Source organism: Pollicipes pollicipes, unplaced genomic scaffold (assembly GCF_011947565.3).
Source record: "Pollicipes pollicipes isolate AB1234 unplaced genomic scaffold, Ppol_2.1 Scaffold_7242;HRSCAF=8673_pilon_pilon_pilon, whole genome shotgun sequence".
Taxonomy (NCBI): Eukaryota; Metazoa; Arthropoda; class Thecostraca; order Pollicipedomorpha; family Pollicipedidae; genus Pollicipes; species Pollicipes pollicipes.
In genome coordinates this window covers 81,091-106,062 of record NW_023597041.1, presented here as the reverse complement: position 1 = coordinate 106,062, position 24,972 = coordinate 81,091, and the positions used below count along the sequence as shown (strand labels likewise).

Below are 24,972 nucleotides of genomic sequence, written 5' to 3'. Positions count from 1 at the left end.
CCGCAGAAGCTCATGTACTCGCTCTACCTGGTGGCCAGCCTCTGCAGCAACAAAGAGGCCAAGGTACGGCGCCTGGCTCGCTCACGCCGACTCGGGGTGGCAGCAGCAGCAGTCGACGGCGAGGAGAGGAGGTGGCGAGCGTCTTCGCCGTGCTGGGGCGTGGTGGTGCGCGTGCGCGTAGGCGGCGTGCGGTGCGTCCATGTTTTCCGTTTGTGGGGGTGGTCAGCCGGTGCATTGTTAGACGTGAACCGAGAATGATGGCGAATAGGTGCATTGCTGATCGGGGTTGGCACTGCTGGGAAATAGTCAGTAGCCCTTGGTGTGCCTGATAAATGCTGTCTCATGTCGAGCTGGGCGGCGTTCAATCTCGACTTTTCACTGAGAGTGTTGCGTTTTGGTTCGTGAAGTAGATCTCGCAAGTCTGTAGTGGTTTTGTACCAAGTTGCATACACGCGCAGCAAGCCCATGCCACCAAACTCGAGACAGTTTGTCCCTTCCCGCCATGCATAGCGTTCTCGTGCATAAGGCGGTGCGGCGATGTGCCGATACGTCCGTGGGCGTGACGGCCCGGTGTCGGTGTCGCGCGCAGGAGGAGGCTGACTCGGATCGGGTGCAGCAGAAGCAGGAGTGGCGCCAGAAGTTCATCGAGTGCGGCGGTCTGCGACATCTGTACGACATCTTCATGTCCGGTGGGTGGGGCGCACTGCCGGGCGGCGCTCAGACGGACGGGCGGGGTGGCTCAGACGTGCGTGTGGAGTGAGCGGGACAGGAAGTGGACGGACCGGTGCTCTTTTACACCTCGTGCTGTACGGTTGTAGTGTGGCGAAACGGCGCGCTCTGTAAGGCGCCGTGTGCCTACACTTCTGCATGTGGGACACGGCGCGTATGTATGGACGCATGCACCATACTACGTACAGCAGGGCAGCGAAATGATCGCAAGCGTATTGCCCGAGCTGCCGACCCTGTGAGTGTCGGAGTGTCGGTCTTGTGGCCGCGTGAGACCCGAGCGCGGCTCGGCCGTGCCCCCGTCCGGATGGGCGCCGGCTGACCGGCCGGCGGTGGCGCCGCCCCGCGCAGGTGTGCTGCAGCTGCGCGAGGCTGACCACTGGGACGAGTGGCGCCAGGACTGCCTGGCCTGCCTGCTGCAGCTGCTCATACAGATCTCGGTGGTGGGCTCGGAGGAGGGCGCGCCGCCGCCGCCGCCGCCGGCCGCCTCCTCCTCCGCCCTGCCGCCGCCCGAGCACGCCAAGAAGAGGGCCAAGCGACAGCGCAAGTGGGACAAGTTCGCCGTGCTGAAGCTCAGCCCGGTACGGTGCTGCTCCCCCCCCCCCCCCCTCTCCCAGCCGCGGGCAATACGTCAGCTATCACGTGACGTCACGTTCACTGAGGAACGTCAGCGGCGGATGTGCCGTAAATTCAAGCAAACAGGGGTCAGTACGTCGAGTGTCTCGGCTTACTCTCAGGACGACGTAAGACGCATTTGCCGTGGCCGATGCAGTATGGTGAAATACATGACATGAGTTCTGAGTGTCCGCAGTATAGTTCCTCAGTATGTCCAGGTTGTCCAGGTTCCTCAGTATGTCCAGTATAGTTCCTCAGTATGCATGCGATCGTATTTAGTGTCAGGATGCCAGGCAAAAAAGAACTGTGAAAGTCTAAAACGATCTTGTTTCCCCTCCTTGCTGACGTTCGTTGTGGGCTGCGGAGTCGTGCCTGTTAACATGCCGCGCGCCGGTGGGTGACGCCGCCTCCTCGGGCGCTGTGGCCAGGCGGTGCTGGAGCTGATGGAGCTGGAGGCGGTGGCGGCGCGGCTCACCAGCGTGCTGTACGACGCCTCGCTACCCCGCGACCCGAACCACTACAAGACCGGCTTCTGGGGCCGCGCGCAGGTCAGCGCCGGCTTCTGGGGCGTCGCGCCAGGCGCACGCGGCGGTCGCGGGCGTCGCTGTACTCGCGCTCGCCGTCATCCGGCTGGAACTGGCGCTGGACTCTGACGTCTGTTGTCTGATGTAGAGCCTGTCGTCGGATTGGTGTGACTCTCCATGCTCCTCTGAGTCGGGGATCTCAGATCAGGGTCACGATTGCAGCTCGCGGTCAAATATGACGTTGCATGACTCAAACCATCGTAGCAGACTGCTGTCTGTTAGGCGCGACCCCGTCGCCCCTCGCTCCCTTTCCTGTTCCCGGCCGACGCCGCTGGAATCTGGTCCGGCAATTGAGGGTGCCCTAATCAAGGCGAACACCGGCTGGTCTCCCGGCCGGACCCGGGCCTGGCTGGCGCCGCTAGAGCCTGGTCCGGCAGTTGAGGATGCCCTTATCTGGGGGGGGGGGGGGGGGGGGGGCACCGGCTGGTCTCCCGGCCGGGTCCGGGCTGGAGCCCAATAACTGGCTCGTGCCCCTCCAGAAGGATTGGGCCGAGTGGCGCAGTGGGGAGGTGAGGACTAAGTGGCTGATGTGATCGGGCGTGAGGCCTTGGATCGAGAGGTCCAGGTTCGATTCGCCTAAGGCGACGCTAAACCTCCCCGGTCCACTGGAGGTGGGGGTGCTAATAGCATCATCGGCCCATGCGCCTAAGATAACCCACCAGGGACGTCGCAGCTAACCCACCAGGGGGTCACAACTAACCCACCAGGGGGTCACAACTAACCCACCAGGGGCGTCAGAGGAAGGATCGGTGACGGCGGCCGATCTGTGGTGATCTGTGGTGTGGTGACCTGTGGTGACCGTGTCTGGGCCGCCGCAGGTGGTGCACTACGCCATGAGTCTGCTGGTGTCGCTCTGCTTCTCGGCGCCGGAGGCGGCCGACGCGCTGTACCGCTGCCAGCGCTACCCGGAATGGCTGCGGCGCCTCCTGCTCGACGACCCGGAGCCGGAGACGCGCCGGGAGCTGGCCGCCGGTCTGGACAGGTGAGCTGGGACGCTGGTCCAGCCGGACAGGTGAGGTGGGGATCCGCGCTGGCCGGGGTGACGGTTCCGGGCCCGCCAATGGGTAGCACGCGGCGCGCGCGGGGTGTGGAGCTGCGAGCAGTGGACGCTCCGGAACCGAGGGGTCGTGGTGCGGTAAGGCCCACGCCACTGCATAGTGCTAGCTTAATGTGCTGTAGGCACTTGCCCGTGGCTGGCCAGAGGTGGGTCGGGCGTGGAGACAAACTGTCGTCCGTGTTCGGGCGTTCGGTCGTGCTGCGCCAGCAGCCAGGTCTCCTCGCCGCGCTTGCTTCTGTACGAACTGTGTAATGTTATAGCCCGACTCGAACCCTGCCCAAGCCGGGATACTGCTGACCTCCAGCGACCCCCCACCCTGACCGCGACTCCCTCCCCGCCGCCGCCGCCGCAGGCTGTGTCTGGGTCACGCGGACGGCGGTCAGACGGGCGACCAGTTCGTCGTGCCCGTCCTCAGCGAGCTGCTCAAGTTCATCCCGTCGGCGGCCAGCATGCGGCCCTCCAACATGGAGGTGAGTGGGGTCTCGCGCCCGGCCGACCGCGCCATCGGCCACACGTGCCGCCCCCGATGGTGGGGCCGATTTGCGGGGAAGCGGGCTTGCGATTTGTTGCGCTGGAGGCGGAGGGCGGTCGGTGCGCTGGTCACCCACGCGCCGGTCTGTGCCATGCTCGGGTTGTCGGGTTGTACGTTTCCAAGGCTTTCGGCCGCGGGGCGTGGCGCTCGTTGCCCGTTACGACGGTTCTTCGCTAACGGAACGTGGCCGTCTGTCACGCTTCTGGTGTAACGAAGAAAAGGGTGTTCACGTCTACAACCCTTCTTGCCACCCACCTGGCCTGCTATCCCGGGAGGGCACGGCAGTCTCGTGCGTCCGCAATGGACCGACGCCACTCCTGCCGGCGCCCTCGTGTCTGCGTTGGACGGCACACCCACCCAGACGGCGTCTGCGTGTCGGCATGTCAGCACCGTTCCCACTGCTGCCGCCAGTTCGTGTCGGGCGGCGGCGACGAGCCGGCCAAGGAACCTTACGGCCCCTCCTGCCGCGAGTACTTCGGCCTGACGTGCCGGCTGCTGGAGAGTCTGGACGAGGCGGACGCGGCCGAGCTGCGGCTCGTCCAGCTGGCCGAGCAGTGCGCGCGCAGCGTGCGCGAGCGCGACCTGCTGGAGCGGCGCCACCAGACGGCGCCCGACGACGGCCTGGTGGGCCTGCTCAAGCTGTCGGCGGCGCTCGCCCGCCAGGCGGCCGCCTTCAAGGCCAGCCCGGCCGCCACCGAGCTCGTGCATCAGGTGAGGGCCGGGAGGTGAAAGGCGGCGTGGAAGAGGAGGAGGACGGGCTGGGAGAGGGGCGGGCGGCGTCGGGTTCAGCGCGGGGTGTGAGACCACGGGAATTGGTGGCGTTGGGTTGGTGCCGCGATCCGGACCGCCGGAAGTTTTGGTGATTTGTGGGGTTGCGGAACATTATGCATGGTGTGGGTCGTGGATGATGGCCATGTCGCAGCGCTTGCCAACAAAGCACGGTGGTGCGGGGATTGCCCACCATTGTCGGTGATCCCGGCGTTCCCTTGCGCAAGCGTCCAGCAAGCCACAGTTCGAACAGATGAGCGCCCTTCGAGCGCACTGTGCCTGCAGTGTGTGCACGGAGCGCCGGGCCGCCGGGCGCCGTCCCCGCGAACCTTCTGACCGTCGCCCGCCGCCCTGTCCGCCAGCTGTTCGACGCGCTGTTCGCACTGCCGACGCCCAAGGAGCGCCTGCTGCCGTGCTGCAAGTCGGTGCACTCGCGCTCGGCCTGCTACGACCTGCTGGTGGAGCTGACCGGCGGCTGCGAGCCCAGCTTCGACGCGCTGCTGGGCCGGCTGCTGGAGCAGACGGCGCCCAGCCGCCAGTCGCCTTACCCGTGGGACTACTGGCCGCACGAGGACGGCCGCTCCGACTGCGGCTACGTCGGCCTCACCAACCTCGGCGCCACCTGCTACATGGCCTCCTGCATGCAGGTCGGTGCCGGCCGCGGCGGGCGACGCGCGGCGTCAGCCACGCGGCTGCTGCTGACCGCTGTGCGCGTCCCACCTGGCTGGGCCGTGCCAGGCGCAGCGGCGGGCCGGGCGCGGCCGACTGGCCGCTGTGAGGGCCGCGGTGGCACGCGCCGCGCCTGGCGCCGCGCAGCGTGTGGTGCGAGCGATGGGACGAGTGGCGGATGGGGACCTCGCGGTGCCCGGCGGGAGCGGTGAACGCCAGGGCTGCTGTGTTTCGTTCCGTCTGTTGACGAGCGCCCGCGCCGACTGTGTTTTCCTGGAGCGAGGCGACGCCGCCAGCGTCTCGGCCGCGCCCCGCCCCAGCCATCTGGCTCACCTGTGGCGTCGGCCAGCCAGTGCTGACGGCGTCCGTCTGTGCCCGCAGCACCTGTACATGATGCCGCAGGCGCGCGCCAGCATCCTGCAGGCGCCCGTCGACAACAAATGCGAGCACGGCATGACGCTGCGCGAGCTGCAGCGCATGTTCGCCTACCTGATGGTGCGTGCTGTCGATGTTGGTGCCCCACGGCGCGGTGTGGCGGTCGACGATGACGGGCGACGGTGGGAATGTGTTCGGACCGGGCTGAGGGGCCCGCTTCGGTCTTGCTGCTGGAGGGGAAGGGAGGGGGGGGGGGGGGGGGGCTCCGAGCACGGTAGGCAAGCGGTGAGTGTGGCCCGTGGCGACTCCCTCGCTGGGGCGCGACCGGCGGCGCCATCCTCGGGTAGCCTGGCGGCTCAGGCGGCGGTCTTCGAACGATGTGTGCTCAGCCTTCGGGCGTCCGCTGGTCCGCCCCGACTGTGCAGTGATGGGACGCGGCGGCCGGCCGGCGGTCCGCGGCCAGCCGTCCGCTTCCCGCCTGCCCCCCCCCCCCCCCCTCCCCCCGCTGCTTGCTGTGGCAGGCGGCGCGCCGTTAGCCCGGCCGGAGCACTGACGCCGCTCGCTCCGCCGTCAGGAGAGCGAGCGCAAGGCCTACAACCCGCGCAGCTTCTGCAAGGTGTACACCATGGACCACCGGCCGCTCAACACGGGCGAGCAGAAGGACATGGCCGAGTTCTTCATCGACCTCGTCTCCAAGCTGGAGGAGATGACGCCCGAGCTGAAGCGGCTCGTCAAGCAGCTCTTCTGTGGCCAGATCACCAACAACGTCGTGTCGCTGGTCAGTGAGCGGGCAGAGGGCGGGCGAGCCGGCGTGTTGGAGCCCGGCGGCGACCGTCTTCGCCTGGCTGCGGCTCGCAGCCGACGAACGGCGTTGTTAAAGGCGAGAGTCGGATAGGTGTGTCGGATTATTGTCTTCAAAGGGTGTGACCAAGTATATTTTGCACCCAGATGTCAGATTTTTACGAAGACTTTATCTGCCGTCCAAAGGCAAAAAGGCTAAAGTGCTTCGTTAAGTAATGGCTCTCAGGCCTTTTTACCTTTGGGCATTAGATATGACGATGCGTATAAAATCAGCTCTTTAAATTGAAACCTTCTGTGGAAACCTACAGCGGTTTGACAGCTAAGGGCCTGGCGGCTGTCTCTCCACCAGGGGTTTTGTCATGTAGTGCTCTGCACCGCGACATCCTACGTGTAACGTGATGGCCGCCTATCCTGACTTGCCCGTCCTCTCCCTGTATCGGTGTATGTCTTGTCAGATATGCCCCCCCCCCCCCCCGCTGACTGAAAGTGGCCCCAGATATTTATACGCCTTAAAATCCCAGCCACCATGCCCCCTAATAACATGCCCCACCCCCACCCACCCACTCTCACATGCCCTCCATGCGCCGCGCCTCCATTCACCCCGTGTCTGACGCGTGCCCCGTGCGCGCTGGCCGGCAGGACTGCGCGCACGTGAGCCGCACGTGCGAGGAGTTCTACACGGTGCGCTGCCAGGTGGCCGACATGCGCAACTTGTACGAGTCGCTGGACGAGGTGACCGTCAAGGACACGCTGGACGGCGACAACATGTACACGTGCTCGCAGTGTCAGAAGAAGGTCCGCGCCGAGAAGCGGTCAGTGGCCGGAGGGCGTCGGTCGGACGGCCGGCCGGCTGGCTGGTGTACCGCGCGTGACGGGAGTCGAGGGCCCGGTTTGGGTCAGGCGGAGGGTTGGCAGTGGCGTTGACGTTGTGGGCACGGGTGAGAATGGCCGGTATAAAAATAGTCATGGGCTGCAGCTCGGCGTATTCGTGCTGTTCACTACCGGAGGCGTGTCAGGTGGGAAGTAATGGAGGATTGTCATGATAAGTGATTCACGATTCATCATCGCAGCGTGACCTCCCAGGTGATTCAGGGAGGCCACCGCTTTGCCACCAACGGTAGCATTGCTGGGACATCCAGTTCGTCATTCTCACAGAGACAAAGCGTCCACCTTGGCACGTGCTGCCCGAAGAGCGCTGTTGGACTGCGGTAGGGGAATGCACCGTGAGGCTGTGTCCTCGAACCGTCTTCATCGTGCATCATGCCGGCTGACCTCACCTCGATGCGGATTTCAGCGCGAGTGTCTTCAAGCGCCTGCCGCCACATTTCCATGTGCTTCAACACGATGCGCTACCACGTTCAACATGCACGGATTGATGCGCGAGAAGGTGAACACGCTTGTTCTCCTTCCCGCTACATCCTGGACATGTCCGAGGCTATAGGGGCGCGGCAACCTGATTGCCACCAAATGCGAGACGGGTGCGGGCGCGGTTAGCGCTCGAAGGGGAAGGGATAAGGGCCTGTGTGCAAGCAGGGCGGTCTGGTATGCGGCAGGGGACCCTTGTGTGCGCAGGGGGCCTGGTGTTGCGGAGGGGGGGGGCCTGGTGTGACAGCAGGGAGGCCTGTTTGTAAAATCAGGGAGGCCTGGTGTGCAGCAGGAGTGCCTGGTGCGCACCAGGGAGGTCTGGTGTGCAGCAGAGGCCTGGTGTGCAGCAGGGAGGTCCGGTGTGCAGCCGAGAGGACTGGTGTGCAGCAGGAATGTCTGGTGTGCGGCAAGAAGGTCTGGTGTGCAGCGGGGAGGCCTCGTGGGCAGCGGGGAGGCCGGTGTGCAGCAGGGAGGCCTGGCACGCAGCGGGGAGGCCTCGTGGGCAGCGGGGAGGCCTCGTGTGCAGCAGGAGTGCCTGGTGTGCAGGAGAGGGGCCTGGTGTGCAGCAGGAAGATGGACTGCAGCCACGGTCACACGCATGTTCATGCACGTATTGATGTAGCTATTCGCTTGCATGTGCACCGAAACTGAAACGAGAGACGCTGGTCCGGTCGGGTCTGGAAGTGACTGTTTACAGGGTATTGGACTCCGAACAGGGTCCATGACGTCCACTCTTTGAGAAGTTGTATTCGTCGACCGCTTGCCACGTGCCTCGAGGCCGAACCTATTCCTCGGCTTCGAGCTTGTGTGGGAGGCACGAAGGCACGCGTCGGCAAGGCTGCAGCGGAGGAGGCCACGTGGGGCTGGCGCCGACACCTGACACCGCGGCGTGTCACGCGGCCTCGCTAGCAGAACTTCCGTGTCAGATAGCTGTCGCATCGCGTGGCACACGCCTGACACGCTGCCGGCTGGCACACCGTCCGCACGGCGCGCGTCACCCGCTGATGTGACACAACGAACACTGGCACAGCACACTAACACTGACACACACGCCGACAGAACGCGTCGACGCAACACACTAGCATTGCCGCAACTGACGCTGACACTGTGACACAGCACAGCTGCTGTGTCGTGACAGCTGTGGGCCGGCGCGCAGGCGAGGCGACGTTAACACGACTGACACGGACACTGACACAACGCAGCTGCTGTGCCGTGACAGCTGTGCGCCGGCGCGCAGGCGAGGCGACGTTAACACGACTGACACGGACACTGTGACACAACGCAGCTGCTGTGCCGTGACAGCTGTGCGCCGGCGCGCAGGCGAGGCGACGTTGACACGACTGACACGGACACTGTGACACGACACAGCTGCTGTGTCGTGACAGCTGTGGGCCGGTGCGCAGGCGAGGCGGACGCGGAGCTGGCGCCGTGCCAGTACGACCTGATTGGCGTAACCGTGCACACCGGCACGGCGGACGGCGGCCACTACTACTCCTTCATCCGCGACCGCACCAGCGCGTCGCGCAACAGCTGGCTCTTCTTCAATGACGCCGAGGTCAAGCCGTTCGACCCGAGTCAGCTGGCCGGCGAGTGCTTCGGCGGCGAGATGACGGTACGGCTGGCGGTCCGCGCGCGAGGAGACAAGGAGGGGGGCTCCGGCGGCGAGATGGCGGTACGGCTGGCGACCGGCGCGTGGGAAGACAGGGGGGGGGGGGCTCCGGCGGCGAGATGGCGGTACGGCTGGCGACCGGCGCGTGGGGATACAGGGGGGGGGGGGGGGCTCCGGCGGCGAGATGGCGGTACGGCTGGCGACCGGCGCGTGGGGAGACAGGGGGGGGGGGGGGGCTCCGTTTGGTGTCAGGTCTAGGGCAAGCCGAGATCTGGGCGGAGAGGTGGAGCAGCAAGGGACAGCGGCGTCCTCCGTTTGGGGGGGGGGGGGGGGCAGCTCCCTCCGCAAGGGACAGCGGCCCTCTGGTCTGCTTCAGCGGCTGAACCGGGTCGGTCTTGTGTTTCATGGTTAAATATGTGGTAGTGTATGCTGTGGCTGCCTTTCTGGAATTTCGTGCGCGATAAATCATATGTTGTGTGGTATATCTGAAGGCCTCACACTGAAAATGTATTCGTATTCATCCACCACGTGGGTATTCCCTGTTGCGAAATTGTGACGATTCCGCGACATTCGTGCCATGCAGCAGGCCTCCATGCGTGCTCGCGTGATTTCAGAGCAAAACGTACGACTCGATCACGGATAAGTTCCTGGACTTCAGCTTTGAGAAGACCAACTCAGCGTACATGCTGTTCTACGAGCGGTGCGTGGAGGCGCCCGAACAGGGCGGGTCCAAGGTGCGTACCGCGAACTTTGCATAACGGTGTATGAAGCCGCACTCACCGAATATTTCTGAGACGAACTTGATAAAGGGGGATTTGTATGTCCGAGAAAATGTATGGGAAGCACCAGGCTGGAGGGGCTGCCGTGAAGGCTGTCTGCCAGTGAGACCAGCGCTGGCCCCGTGGCCGGTCCAACCGGCCTCCCCCTGCGCCGGGACCTGAGCAGCCCGCTGTTGCCAGAGTCAGCCGGGGGCCTGCGACCCGGGCCGGTCGACCTGTGACCCGCGAGCCCCCGAGGTGCCGCCGTAGTCACCTGACGACGCGCCCTGCCCAGCAGCCGGTGACGGCGGACGCGGCCGACCTGGCCCGCCCGCACCTCAGCCCGCTGGACCTGCCCACGTTCGAGCTCAGCGCCGAGCTGGAGGACTGGATCTGGAAGGACAACATGGAGTTTCTCAGGGACAAGAGTATGTTCGACCACACGTTCTTCAAGTAAGATGGAAGAGGCCCAGTTTGTTGAGGTTCGATTGGTGTCTGGGTATCTGAATGGAAATAGGCTGCGAAGAATGAAGCAATGGAGCTGCGTGAGCTCCAAGGCATATGTAATGGCACAATTAAGCTGTGAACTCCAAGACATATGTATATATGCCACCATAAAGATTATCCTTACGTTTCCAACAATTTGCCATGCAAACGGTAAATCTGGGGTAGCGACGCTCTTGCTCGTTGGAAACGTTTGTGCTGTTCGTCCCCATTTTTCCGTCATGATGTGCTATTTTGGGCCATTAGGAAGCCAGAGCAACGCCGTGACCCCTGCGGACTTTCGCATTGACTCCCACCGTACAGCAGCTGTGCTAACACCGGCATTTCTCACAAAAGCGCGGCACTTCTGCGTCGCGCCGGGAAACCCTGCTGACCCGGCGGATCGTTCCTGACGCGGCCGCTGCTGTCGCTCCTGCTGACGCGGCCGCTCCTGTCGCTCCTGCTGACCCGGCCGCTCCTGTCGCTCCTGCTGACCCGGCCGCTCCTGTCGCTCCTGCTGACCCAGTCGCTCCTGTCGCTCCTGCTGACGCAGCCCCTGTCGCTCCTGCTGACGCGGCCGCTCCTGCCGCTCCTGCCGACCCGGCCGCTCCTGTCGCTCCTGCTGACGCGGCCGCTCCTGTCGCCCCTGCTGACGCGATCGCTCCTGCTGACCCGGCCGCTCCTGTCGCTCCTGCTGACGCGATCGCTCCTGTCGCTCCGCAGCTTCATGTGGCAGGTGTGCGGCTACATCCCGCAGACGCTCAGTCGCACCGAGGCGGTGACGCTGCGTGCCGCCCGGCTCTCCACCACGTTTTTCCTCGAGATCTTCATCCACGCCAAGGAGAAGCCCACCATGGTGCAGTGGGTAGAGCTGCTCACCAAACAGTTCAACGCCTCGCAGGTAGTCAACGTGTTCTCACTTACTCTGCTCAGTGGGCATGTCATTCTGCAGCGTAACGCTGGGATGCTGCGTTTGCAGGATGTTGGTCTGATCAGAGGCCACGAAATAAGCATTTCGACGCCTTCTGCTGATGCCTGTGATCCTGTTTTGTCAAAGTGCGTATAATTCGCTAGTACACCGGATATTTTTGATGCACATTTGCTGTCATCGCGTCACATAAGGCATCGCACGCGCCGACACGTCAACCTGGCTGCACCGCCGTGTGGTTCCCACTGAGCGCGTCGGAGCGGCGGAGGTGACTCTGCCCCGGGCCGACAGGCGGCGTGCGAGTGGTTCCTGGATCACATGGCCACGGACGAGTGGTGGCCCATCCAGATCCTGATCAAGTGCCCCAACCAGATGGTGCGTCAGATGTTTCAGCGACTCTGCATCCACGTGGTGCAGAAGCTCAGGTACGTCTCGCTCGGCGGTCGGGGTTATGTGCAGCTACTGCGCGGGGCGGCGCTCAGCGCTTTCCCGGTAGCGCCGGTGCGGGGCCTGGTTGAGCCGGATTGAGCAGGGGCTGGTCGGCAGAGGCTCTGTCGGTGTCGGCGGTCTTGGCAGCTGTCGCTGTCAGCAACTGTGGCAGCTGTTATGGCTGACACCAGTGCAAGGACGGGTAGTGATGTCAGCGACTGTGAGCAGCTGTTGTGGCTGACACCAATGCAAGGACGGGTGGCGATATCAGCAGCTGTTGTAGCAGCTGTTGTGACTAACAATAGGACAAGGATGGGTGGCGATGCCAGCGACTGTGTTGGTTGCGTCGGCGCTGACACCTATACCCCACCCCTCCTATCCTGAAGGGTCTGCGGTGTACATGTCGTACCGTGCCGTTCAGATGCGTCACGTTCTCTCAGACACGAGGAGACAGCGCCTGAATCCTGCAGGCCTGCGTGCCTGTCCCGCCCCTCCCCGCCCCGCCCCGCCCCGTTGTCTGACCGCGGGTCGTACCCGCAGGCCGGTGCACAGCTGCCGGTACCTGCAGCCGGCCGAGGGCGAGGCGCGGCCGCGCGAGCTCGGACAATCCTCCTGCGTCACCCGCTTCGTGCGCAAGCTCGTCTCGCTGGTCAGTGGTCGCCGCACTGGCCTTGGCGCCGCCGGAGGCGCCGGCGATAGCGTCCCTGCCAGCGATGGGACGTCGTGTTGCGACGCTGTACTGACTGCTGAGTTCGAGTGTACTTACTCTTGCTCTCGCTTCTTTGCCGTCTGACCGATTACTGTGATTGCTCTCGCTTCTTTGCCGTCTAACCGATTGCTGTGAGCTCGACGATGTTATTGATGTTACTTGATATTGATATTCTTGTTGCCGTGGGTGACCATTACAGCAGGTATGTGCCTCGTTGCCGTTGTTTTGGTATACATCAGCATTTGCGACCGTGACGTGTTCACTCAAGTCCCCAGGATGGGCCCTGAGTAGGATATCAAGATCACAGTGCCAGTGTTTTGCACTGTTTCGCAGATGGAGCACGGCGCCAAGTCGCATCTTCGCAACCTCACCGAATACTTCGCGTTCCTCTTCGAGTTCGGCAAGATGGGCGACACGGAGATCAAGTTCCTGCTGGCCACCGAATGCATTACCACCATGGTCAACTTTTACCTGAGTCAAATACCGGAAAACGTGAGCTGCGAACGGCGTCGGATGTTTTGTTTCGCATTTTCGGCTGAAAATGAAATGCGTGGTTTGGAGGTGTATCGGATAGAAATTGTTCATATGCTGACATCTCTTTGTCTCACTTGATGATGATTGGAGTTTTAGGGCGCACCGACTTCCGGTCTTTTTGCGCCCATCTCTGTCTTACGAAAAATTTGGCACCAATATTAGTTTCACGGTTTCAATCCACCAGTGTTTTACGGTCGTACATAAAACGTGCCATGGATTTCGTTGAACTCATTTTTAATGTGTTACGCGATTAAGGTAATGACGTGGTTATATTAAATGCATGCATGCGTGCATGCATGCTTGCTTGATTGTACCATCGTATAATGGGTGTCATATTGGAAGCAGTGCGTTCTGTACTGGAGAGGCCTGTACGGAGTGGTGGTGTTCCCCTTTCCCGGCTAGGTTCGTCGGCAGTGTCTATCATGGCCGCTATCTCCCATCCGCGCCAGTGGGAATCGAACGTCAACACCGCGCTTCCCAATGCTTTTATCTGTCCGTGCCGGCGTGTCCTGCCGCGGTAGCCGACCCGAGTCGACGTGCGAAGCTAGTGGCGTCAACGCCCCCGCACGCTCACCGTCCTTCAGTCGGACCTAAGCGACGCGGCCGGGATACAGCCACGCCCCGGGTACTCGGCACCTCTCTGGGGCCGAGCTGGGCGCGTGGCCGTGTGCGCCTGCGCGGCCGGCGCCCGCCCGCGCGCTGCCGGGACCGACTCGCGCTCCGTCCGTGCAGCAGGCGGACGAGGTGTCGGACGAGGACGACGAGGAGGGCGAGGCCGGTCCCGTCCGGCCGGCCGACAAGTTCCGGCCGGCCAGCCTCGAGAAGATGATCAGCCTGGTGGCGCTGCTGGTGGAGAAGTCGCGCGCCGACGACCAGCGGCTGGCGCTCTCCGCCTCGGACCTGGCAGCCGTGGCCGGTGCGTCAGCAGCCGGCCAGCGCCGCAATGTCCTGCGGAGATGGCGGGTGTTGTCTAGTGGTGCTCGCCGCCGCTGGAGGCCCATGCTTTCCGTCATATCTAGCGGCTGGCGGCGCATCTTCAGAAAGTGATTTTGTCTGTTCGACTGGCTGAAACACTTTGCTTTATAGTTAAGACACGGTGTGATGACGATGCGATTACTCTACGCTGGGTTCGGGGTGAACGAAAATCGCCGAAGTGTTCTTCCTCCACGCGTCGTTACTTTGCCATGTCATACCCATCACCGGCCCACGCCCGCTGCCAACACGTGTCTTGTTTCCCGTCTCCGGCCAGCCAGGTCGCTTCGTCTCTAGATGGGATTGTAATCTAGCATTGGTGGAATTCAGTGGCACAAGATAATCAAGCTGCCAACATCGTCCCATAAGACCAGCGGGGTCGGTCTCCCTGACCACCCACCCGCACTCGCTTACCACCGAACAGTTCTCACTCGCCGAGCGGGGGGCGAGACGGGCGGGCCGGGCTGTCCTGGAGTGCGAATCCCCGGTTAACTGACGCACCTCCGCCGGCAGGTGGCAAGGGCTTTCCATTCCTGTACCACCAGATCAAGGACGGCCTGAACGTGCGCGCCACGTGCGGCCTGGTGTCGGCGCTGTGCCGCTGGAACGAGCGGCTGGCTGTGCTCGTGGTCGGCATGATCTTCCAGGCTGTCATCAAACACCAGGAGGTGGGCGGCGGCCGGCGGGGCGCCACCCACACGGCGGTCCGCCGGGGAAGGGGGGGGGGGGGGGGCGGCGACGCACGCGGGGCAGGGCGGAGCGGCGTTGTGAGGGGAGAGTTGCTGCTGGGGTGTTTGTTGGTTCTTTATCGTTTGGTGGTGATCGGGGGCTGTCATTGTAAGCGAACTTTGACGGAGTCGAGACGTTCTTGTGATGCTGTCCTTGCGCGGCCATCAAACGTTTGCCGAGCTGCTATGCATGTGGCGAAACTTTTTTGGCAAAAATTTCATGTCCATGATGGTGAATCCAACGAATGGTTGTGACGATAGCTGCTGTCCATCCTCACTTGTTCCGGGCTTTGGCTCGTTTCGGCCTGTTGTGTTCAGTCTCCCATCCCACCAGTGAGCTTGTGACTTTGATCATCTCAAAACTGACCTTTAGTAACACGAGATTACCTGAGGTCAGCCAAAGCGATCCGTGCTCCGGGCCTGCCGCGAAGGCTGCTGGCCTGGCCTGACCTGACCTGACCTGACCTGACCTGACCTGACCTGACCTGACTCTCCCTGTGGCAGGCGTGCCAGCCGTTCTTCCGGCTCCTCTCGCTACTGGTGGAGGGCGACGGCGCCGGCGGCGGTGCGGCCGGCGCCGGCGGCACCGGCACTGGCGGCACCGGCGGCGGCGGCGGCGGCGGCCTGCCCTGCTTCACCCAGCTGGCGCTGCAGCACATCTGGGAGGTGGCCGAGTTCTGCCCGCAGGCGGTGCTCGAGTGGCTGGCCGGCCAGGTGCCGCGCAACAAGCTGGCTCACTCGTGGGTGCTGCAGAACCTGGACAACTGGTGCGAACATTTCCTGCTGGCGCACGGCCAGTTCCGCGTCCGCGCATGTGAGTTACCCTCCGCCCATCCCCCCTCCCCGGAGGATGGGGCCAAGGAAGTCCGAGTCGTTGCCTGACTAGAGCTGGCTAGAGGTGGCGAACCGCTGCAGGACTCTCGCTGGTTTGTTTCTATGCGCTGCTTTGTATGTGTCAAGGTCACGGGATCAACCCTATAGATTGATGACTTGGGAAGACGCGACCGTACCACGGCTGAGACCTGGCGTCGCAGGCGGCCTCTTCGCTATGGTCTCGCCGCTCACCGCTCGAAGCGGGCGTCCGCCGTCGGGCCGCCGCCCCTCCCCGCCGTCAGCGCGCAGTCTGACCGGAGCGGCGCGCGCTGCCCCGTTGCAGCGGCGAGCCTGCTGCTGGTGGGTCTGGTGCCGTCCTCCCAGTTCCGGCACCTGTTCACGCAGCGCCAGCGCCAGAGCTCGGCCGAGCTGCCGCTGGCGGCCGACGCGCTCGCCGTGCTGCACCAGGTGAGCGGACGCCGGCGTCGCCGTCACGGCGGCGGCGGCGGCGGGCGCCACGGCCGGCGTGCTGGCGGTGGGTGTCGCTGATCTGCTGCTGAGGCGACCGGCTGCTGTTGATCGGTGGTGACCTCTGTTTGTCACTCAAGTGGCCAGACGCGTGCCTCGGCTCCATTGTCGCCTGTCACCCGCGTCCGGCCTCGGCTCGGCGGCACCGTTGGACTGCGGCTGCTGTTGACTGCGGACTGCTGCTGACTGCGGACTGTGGCTTTTCAGCCCTGACCCGGGCCTGTGCTTGGTACCTCGGTGTGTGTCCCTTCTGCGGTGCTCTTGCGTCGACCGCTGCGCTGATCAGTCGCGGCCTGAGTCATTCGCGCCTCAGGCGTACCGCTGTCCCTGCTGCGTCGGTGCTGGCGGATGACGCACTGACCCGTGTCTGCGCGCCTCAGGTGTACCGCTGCCTGCTGCGGCTGCTGAAGCCTGCCCGTGTCTACACGGACGTCCAGCTGCACGGCAACATGAAGCTGGTGCAGTACTTCCAGCTGATGCAACACTGTGTCGTCTCCCGGGCCGAGAAGCTCATGGTCAGTCCGGCCGGCCCGCAGCTCAGTCCTCTGGGGGAAGGGGAGGAGGGAGGGGGCTCAGTCCGACCGGCCCCGCGCCTGCCTCCGCGGGCCTCAGCGTACTGTCCGTACTCCCGTCTCTCACGCGGCACACTGCCGTCGTGGGCGCGTTGTCGAAGTTTGGGATTTGAATTTGGGGTGCTGTGCCTTATGCTCACAGGCCTATGCATGTTCGTATGATATCGTGCGATTCCTGTTGTACGCAAGGTCACGTTTAAGTGCGAGAAATGTGATTGAAGCTCATCCCCTCCATTAGGAACTATCATCCGCATGCGCTGGGCCCGGAGAGGCCGCCGGTGCTCCCTGGTATCAACACACACCGGTGTGACACCGACGCGGGGGGGGGGGGGGTGGCGTCAGTTTGAGGCGTGTCCGACGTTTGAGCGGTGTCCTGTGCCCGCGCCGCTGCAGTTCAGCCCATACACGGCGGACCTGTGGACACTGTTCCACCCGAAGCTGTCGGAGCCGTCCATAGCGGCGCACCACAACAAGCAGGCGCTGCTCATGTTCTGGTGCACGGTCTGCATCGACTGCGCCGAAAACGTGCAGCTCATCGTCACCAACCCGCACATCACCAAAAACATCGGCTTCAACTACATCCTGTGAGTCGCCGGGCGCGTGCTCGGCGCTGGCGAGCAGCCGCCCTGGCCACGTCAGGGTCGGGCTGTTGGTGACTCAGGTGCAGCGCTCCTGCGCTCGTGTTTAATGTGGTGTGCTGTGCCGCTGTTCACCGTTCCTGAGCAGGCGACGCGTTCAGACATGAACCGTGAGTCGGGAAAGCCTAGACATGCTCACCGATAGGCGTGGCTGTGGTCAATCGACTTCGTCAGCTCCGTCTGTGACGCTCGCTTCCGTTCTGTGATATAGTTGTATTGTTTTTTATCCATGCTGCTATTGCATTCATTTCTATTCATCCCCATTTGTTATAATTTTGCCTTCATGCATTTGTTTTCATTCCTTTCCAGCCATTGGCATTTATTGGTATTCATTGCTTCGTTTATTGGTTCTTCATTCATTCCCATTCATTCTTCATCCATTTGTTTTTCATTCGTTCATCCATTTACTTTCATTCACACTGAAGTTTAATCCGATTCATCCAGTACCTATTTAATGTATTGCCTAATTTTCCTCTCGTCTTGTATTTTCTCATTCAGTTTTCATTAATTTCTCTTCCCATTAATTCGCCAACGGTTGGCCGGTGCCGAGCTCCTCGTAAACGTCCGCGGCATCGCCCGTCACCACCACCATCACCATCACCACCTCCTGGTGCCGCGATTCCAGGGCGGACCACGACGACGACCAGGTGGTGCTGTTCAACCGGAGCACGCTGCCGGCCTACTACGGCCTGCTGCGGTTGTGCTGCTCCCAGTCGCGTGCCTTCACCCGCCAGCTGGCCAACCACCAGAACCTGCAGTGGGCCTTCAAGAACATCACGCCCTACCCGGCCCAGTACAGCGCGGTCAGTCGACAGCGGCCGGCTGCCTCGCCGTGCGCACGTGCGCGGCTCAGGCGCCGTCCTTTCGACCGGCCGACGTCCCACCCCCACCCCCCACCCGCCGATAGCCGGGGTGGGGGTGGACGGTGGTGTATGTGTTGTGGGGGGGGGGGGGAGGGGGTTACCGCCTCTCGGACTGGGGCACCGCGATGGCCGTGCGGTGTCGCGCAAAGGCGGTCGTGTCGTCTCGTCACATGGTGACGGGGCCGGGAGCGGGCGTGGCGCCGCCGTGTCTCAGGGAACGGGTGTGGCGCCGCCGTGTCTCAGGGAGGGGGCGTGGCGCCGCCGTGTCTCAGGGGAGCGGGCGTGGCGCCGCCGCGTCTCGGGGGAGCGGGCGTGGCGCCGCCGTGTCTCGGTAGAGCGGGCGTGGCGCCGCCGTGTCTCAGGGGAGCGGGCGTGGCGCCGCCGCGTCTCGGGGGAGCGGGCATGGCGCCGCCGTGTCTCGGGGGAACGGGTGTGGCGCCGCCGTGTCTCAGGGGAGCGGGCGTGGCGCCGCCGTGTCTCGGGTGAGCGGGCGTGGCGCCGCCGTGTCTCGGGGGAGCGGGCGTGGCGCCGCCGTGTCTCGGTGGAGCGGGCGTGGCGCCGCCGTGTCTCGGTAGAGCGGGCGTGGCGCCGCCGTGTCTCGGGAGCGGGCGTGGCGCCGCCGTGTCTCGGTAGAGCGGGCGTGGCGCCGCCGTGTCCCGGTAAAGCGGGCGTGACGCCGCCGTGTCTCGGGGAAGGGGGCGTGGCGCCGCCGTGTCTCGGTAGAGGGGGCGTGACGCCGCCGTGTCTCGGGGAAGGGGGCGTGGCGCCGCCGTGTTTCGGTAAAGCGGGCGTGACGCCGCCGTGTCCGGCCTCTGCTCGACGTTAATCTACAAGCGTCTGTGAGCCCGTGTTGCGCCTCGGCACGACTGGACGCTGAGGACGCGCGTGCTGCGGTGCCGCAGGCGATGGACGAGCTGCTGAAGCTGATGTCGCTCTTCGTCATGGTCCACCCGGACACGACCGAGCAAGAGCTGCGTGAGATCGGCGCCTTCAAGCGCCAGACGCTGCAGATGTACCTACAGGTGAGGCTGCCACCGCTGAGTGTCCCCGTCCCCGGTCCCGAACTGTCGGACACTAAGCGACTGGGCTCCAGCGAACAGGCACATGAGCACCCGGGCGGCTCGCACCCACCCAGAGGATGAGGTCCTCCTGCGGCCAGGTCATCATCAGGCCGGCACCAGATGCCGGCGCGAGGGCTCCACCGGAGTCTGCCGCTGTCGTAGCTGGCTCCTGTATGGCCCGCTTCTGCTGGCGCCGCCTCTGTCGCCCCTGCCCCGCTCGCCCTCCCCCGGCTGGTGGCCGTGTCCGCCGTCTCCGCGCCGCCGCTCACCCCTCACCCCGGCCGCCGGCAGGTACTGGACGCCCGCTCCAGCTGGGCGACGCTGATCTCGGCGCTGAAGATCCTGGTGGACACGCAGGAGGACAGGCTGTTCGTGGTGTACAACGGCGGCGTGTCTCTGCTGTGCGAGGCCACGCTGGCCCTGCACGTCATGTTCCACGAGGCCACGGCGTGCCATGTCACCGGCGAGATGACGGACCTGGTCCGCCTGCTGGCCGACACGCTCAGGTGCTGCAAGACCTTCCGCGACAACAAGGTGCGACGGCCGGGGCGGCGGCGCGCGACGCCAGGGGCTGGTCGTCGGCAGCGCCGACTGACGCCGCCGATGGCTGTTGTAGGTGACCAGCGAGTTCGTTGTGGGCAATGGATGCGTCGTTCATGCGCTATAATGCTAGCGGCTGTAGACAGAGTAAAAGGCCGTCACAGAATTGGCTTCTTGTTGGCTGAACTCCAATGTTGTGGCGAGGGAGGTCCGTCTTGCCTGCGGACGTTCGCAGCGCCCTTGTGGCATCGGCGACGTGCTGCCATACGGCTGTAGCCGTGCTGACCCGCCGACGTCGTTGCGGTGGCAGGACGTGCGACACGCGCTGCTGAACTGCAAGGAGCGCCAGGAGGTGGTACGCAAGCTGGCCACGCTGCTCAACAGCTTCGCGCCGCCGGAGCTCCGGCTCGCCTGCATCGGTCAGTGGCTGGCTGCCGCACCGGGGCTCGCGACTGATGTCTCAGGGCTCGGGACTCATGTTCCAGGACTCGGGACTCATGTCCCAGGGCTCGCGACTGATGTCCCAGGCCCCTGGGACTCATGTCCCAGGGCTCGGGCCTTATGTCTTAGGGCTGGCCACTGACAGCGGGTGTGACCTGGTTCAACGGGTCGGTGAGCTGCTCGAGCCAGTTTGTCAAATGAAGCGTGTACGTCGCTTTGAATACAGTCAAGTCTGTTGTGTCTGCCGCATCCCCTAGCGGTGCCGACCGCAGACCCTCACCGCCGGCCGTGCGCCGTGTTACAGACGCGCTGAAGGAGTTCGTGGTGGTGCTGCCGCATGAGAGCCTGCAGGTGCTGACGCCGCTGATGCTGCACTCGCACACGGCGCTGCGCGAGGCGGCCGACGCGGTGCCGCTGGGGCCGTACTTCCCGCGGCCGGGGCAGCCGGCGGCGGCGGCGGCCGGCACCGGCGCCGGCGCGCTCCGGCCGCCGCGGCCGCTGCTGCAGATGACCGTGCCGCGTCTCCAGCTGCAGGCAAACAAGGTGGGCGGCCGGGTACGGCAGCGGCCTCGCGCGCCGCCGACGCCGCGCCCCGGCCAGGCGAGCGGCCTCGGCGCTGGCTGGGAGTGGGACGCCCGGGTCCGCGCGTCGATCGGTGCTGAAAGCGGCAGTGGTCCCGCGCGACGGCATGCCGTGCTGTGTGGAGACCATTATGCCCATATCAACAGTGGTGATGACCTCGTAGTTCGGAGACCACGTCCGCCGGGAAAGGTGCCGTGTCGATGTCGCACAGGCTCATGCTAGCGTTTGGGATGTCTTGCCACGCTCCGCCGCGCCGCGCCGCTCACGCCAGCCGCGCGGCGTCTGGGAGTGGCGCGGGCGGTGCGCCATCCGCTGACGCCCCCCCCCCCCCCCCTCCGCCCGGGCAGAGTGACCGCGACGACTACGACCGCGCGCTGCTCGACTACTTCCTGCCGTACCATGTGCTGGCCGACCTGATGTGCCGGGTGGCCATCAACCACGACCTGCTGAGCGAACCACTGGTCAACCTGAGCGCGCTGCTCGGCATCGAGGGCGTGCCACTCCACCTGGCGCATTTCGCCAAACTCTGGATAGACGTGCATCAGACCAAGGTGAGGTCCATTGGGGCGGGCGGCGACAGGCTTGGGGTGCGCGTGCACCAGACCGGGGTGAGGCACGACTTGGTTGACGTCTGACGCTTTGAACTTGGTTACGATCGTGGGAAAGGCTTCTCGGTTTCCTTGGTGACGGTGAGTTCTGTCACGTTGCCTTCAGAGGTGGGTGTTTTTCCAGTCTCTGAGCTCTGCTGTGTGGGGACGCGACGGAACACTCTCGCAGTGACAACAGTGCCGTGCGTGTGCACTGAGCGTGCGCCCCTCTGACGCTCTGTGGCGCCGGCGGCAGGCGATGGAGAAACACATCGGCCGCCTGCTCAGCTGCGGCTACCTGGCCGAGTACCTGGAGCGGGTGCTGACCGCCGCCCGGCCCTCGCTCACAAACAGCGTCATCTACAAGTTTTGCTCCCTCTTCCTGCCCAAGGTGAGAGGCTACGCTCTGCAGGACGTGGAAACGAGGCGCAGGATTTGGCACTGTGGCAATGGGAGCCGGTGCCTGATCGGGTTGGGTGGTGCGGGAGCGGTATGCAGGCTGCCCCAGTGCTTGGTCGGTATGCGGCCATTTTGACCAGTAATGAGTACGCTGAGAGCTGCTACGAGTGCCGATTGCAGCAAAGGTGCCGATTTTGAGCAGGTTTTCAGGCATCTAGGCTGTATGTTTTTACAATCGTTTTGCGTCTTTATAGCATGGCTGCCAGGCGACAGACAGGTCTCAGACAGGGCTGCAGGCTTGACTAAAGCTTATATCGCAGCGTGGTGAGACCCGGTGCGCCGGTGACGAATGGCGTGACCTGCGGCGCGCCTGCTGCCCTCGCCGGGTGACGCGCTGCCGCCGTGTCGCTCCTCGTGACCGGTGCACTTGGAGCGACGCTGGGCTGGGACGCTCGGTCCGGCCGCTGCTCGGCCGTCCTTGAGACGTGTGCGATCCCCGTCACCAGGTGACCGGCGAGCGGGGTGCCGGCGGCGCGCAGGCGGCGGCGGTGGCCGCTCAGCTGGGGCCGCTCGTCGACCAGGTGACGACCGAGCTGGTCGAGCTGAGCGCCGCGGCCGGCGGCGCCGAGGCCGGACCGGCGGCGCGGCTCGGCGCCGATCTGCGCGCCCTCTCGCTGCTGTACCACGCGGCGCCGCCGGCCACGCCGCCCGCTGCGCTGCTGGCCGCTCTCCGGCAGGCGCTGGTCAAGCTGGACGTGCCGGCGGCGCCCACCGCCGCTTCCGCCGCCGCCGCGGCCGGTGCCGCCGCCGCCGCCGCCGCGACTGGTGCGGCCCAGGCGTCCGGCTCGCCAGCGGCGGCCACGGGAGCGGCGACGCCGGCCGCCGAGCCCGAGGGCGCCGCCGAGGAGGCGCCGCTCGCGACAGAGCGAACAGGTGAGGGGTGGCCCGGCGCGGCGGGGTGTGACGTAGGACGGGGCCGGTGGTGTCGGCGTGGGCTGCCGGGCCAGGACAACCGTTTTGGCACCGATGCCGGCGCATTCGGAGATTGGGGCTCATTATCCGCCGTTACCGTGGTCTGACGCGCCGTCAAAGCGGTTTTGATGACGTTCGGATGAGAGAGCGTCTCGTAGATGTCGTGACGAACGGGGATGAATGGGGCCGTAGTGGCGCAGCGCACTAGATATTTGATGTGAGGACTGGAAGCACGTGACGCAAATTGGTAAGATCCGTTCAGTTCATTTGTGTTGTTTGTTAACCACAGACATTTATATCCACGCACCACCGCGTTCGTCCACAAGCGAGAGCAGCCAGCGCTGTGTGACGGTCCATCCGTTGCTTGCCGCCATGCCTGCCCGCGCCCAGCCGCCTCTGACGCGGACGCCGACGCCGACAGGTGGCGGCTCGCCGGGCGCAGAGGCGACGGCGCTCGGGGCCGCGGACGCGACCGACGAGGAGTCGGCCGGCGGCGGCTGGCGACCGGCGCTGGCACGCGCCCTTCAGCAGCTGCTCGACCAGCTGTCCGCCAGCAAGGCTTGTGATCGTAGACTGTAGAGGGGTCGGCGGCCTCTCGTCCGGCGAGCGCGCGCGCGGGTCGGCCGCGGCGGCTGCGGGGCGCGCCGGCGGCGCCAGCGGCGACTGTATTATCTATTTTCTTACGTCGCTTTGGAAAGACATTTATGTGATCCGGTTTTTTTCTCGATAGGCTGTCCAGCGAGTTGTCCTGATTTTACGGCTTCGTATGTGTGTTGTCGTTTTTTAGCTTGAAACCTCGTTCAATCTCAAATATACAGTTGTTGGCCGTCGTAGGCTTACGTGATGGTTGTCTGTTGGTGCACTGCGGCCTGGTGAACGCTGAACAGGCGGCGGCGGCGCTGGCCTCCAGTTCGCACGGCAGCGTGCCTGTGACGGAAAGGCCATAGACATTGCTCCCGGGGCCAAACGGCTGAGGAGCGTTGCCAGACGACTCTCCTCAGCCGACTGAGAGCAGACGGCGATGGTGGCGTCAGCCTCGGGAGGCGCCAATCCGCTGCAGGAATTCAGAGGGCCAGTGTTGTCAATATCGTGATATTGGTGGGACTGACTGAGCGTGGTCGCGGCCAGTCTGTGGCAGTATGTAGAGTAATATGTTCAGGCCCAGTTTCAGTTGCCAGTTTGGAAGCTGCCTTGCGGTCAGTTGGCTTCAAAACTCACGTGTTCTGTCCGCTAGCTGGGCAGGCCACCGGCCCGTCTACCATCGCCCATCGCTTCTCCGTGCGTTCTCGCACCGCCACTCTCCGGGGCGTGCTGCAGCCGTCAGCTCCGAGCTCGCCTAGTGCTGCCTTGTCGGTGGCCCTTGTGTGAGCGCCCGAACATTCGGTTCTGAGGGGGTCCGTGTACAGGGGAGGGTCGTCGGCGGAGGTCTCCGACGGTGGCCGCGGTCAGCAGCGTTTCCCCACCGCTCGTCTTGCTCTTTCATCCCGTAGCCATGGCGTGGTCAATACTGGCCGAAAGGGCTCTTATGCGAACCAAACCAAACCAAACCAAACCCGCTCAATGTATGCTGTCCGGCTCTGAGGGCGTGACGCGTGATTACACGATCGCTATCATATGCGTTCAGCGACCCTGAGGAGCGATCCAGTCATCTAGCGATCACTGCGTCATAAGATCACGGGGGACCATCTAAAGCCTGCGGCGTGGTAACGTCGGTGGCCCATCGTGGCGCTCTTCTGGAACTGAGCTCGGGCCTGTCTTCTAGGCACTCGGCTAGGCAGCTAAACAAAACACTGGACCTTCGCTGCGTTCATACGGCACGCTGGTATCGGAAGCCTGGGCAACATGCCGGCTGGCAACTTGGAGCGAGTTTGCTCTGCGCGTGGAGTGAATATACAGACAGGGAAGCCGATGAGGAGGAAGATTCGGGGAGTGCTGTGTACCAATTATGAGCTACAAGCTTGTACAAACTTCAGCAGTGGATGAGTCCTAAGGCCGCCATGGCTCCAATGTTTGCCGGCCAGGGCCTGCGTCGATTCCATTCGCTGTTGATGGTCAACTGGCCATTGGTCAGAGGATTAGACTGACAGGCCGGGCCGTGCCGGGCATGTCGTGAACAATGTGGACGAGAACGGCGGGTTCAGTGAGTCGGGCAAAGGCAAAGCTTCATGGCGGTGACGGCGAGAGGACCGAAAATGGCCCCCCCCCCCCCCCTGTGGCGACGAGATGGACAAGGACACACACATCGAGCACGAGGCGCCGGCCTTCGTTGTGGGCTTCGTGGCGGCCAAGTGCAAACACCGATCCAAGTATGGGACTGTCGGCCCGAGAGGCACC

General features: G+C 64.2%; 1 protein-coding gene across 1 annotated transcript; it reads left to right on the top strand.

The window, feature by feature from the left end:
* The first annotated feature begins 6 nt into the window (after positions 1-6).
* Positions 7-23,217, top strand: LOC119110856 (ubiquitin carboxyl-terminal hydrolase puf). The gene is made up of 34 exons (XM_037234731.1): positions 7-63; positions 590-689; positions 1,078-1,307; positions 1,770-1,889; positions 2,744-2,907; positions 3,335-3,452; positions 3,926-4,048; positions 4,193-4,225; positions 4,645-4,929; positions 5,333-5,446; positions 5,901-6,104; positions 6,767-7,046; positions 8,896-9,104; positions 9,716-9,835; positions 10,158-10,312; positions 11,066-11,243; positions 11,562-11,695; positions 12,240-12,348; positions 12,742-12,900; positions 13,675-13,858; positions 14,428-14,582; positions 15,147-15,456; positions 15,799-15,923; positions 16,364-16,498; positions 16,949-17,139; positions 17,819-17,996; positions 18,959-19,078; positions 19,409-19,651; positions 19,968-20,076; positions 20,403-20,641; positions 21,028-21,231; positions 21,524-21,658; positions 22,173-22,287; positions 23,060-23,217. The coding sequence occupies exons 1-34, from the start codon at positions 13-15 to the stop codon at positions 23,215-23,217; spliced, it is 5,487 nt and encodes a 1,828-aa protein (XP_037090626.1). The 5' UTR covers positions 7-12.
* The last annotated feature ends 1,755 nt before the right edge of the window (positions 23,218-24,972 follow it).

Coding starts and splice junctions, on each gene's coding strand:
- LOC119110856 (XM_037234731.1), top strand. CDS start 13: ATGTACTCGCTCTACCTGGTGGCCAGCCTCTGCAGCAACAAAGAGGCC. Junction 64..589: donor GCAGCAACAAAGAGGCCAAG/GTACGGCGCCTG, acceptor TGTCGCGCGCAG/GAGGAGGCTGACTCGGATCG. Junction 2,908..3,334: donor CTGGCCGCCGGTCTGGACAG/GTGAGCTGGGAC, acceptor CCGCCGCCGCAG/GCTGTGTCTGGGTCACGCGG.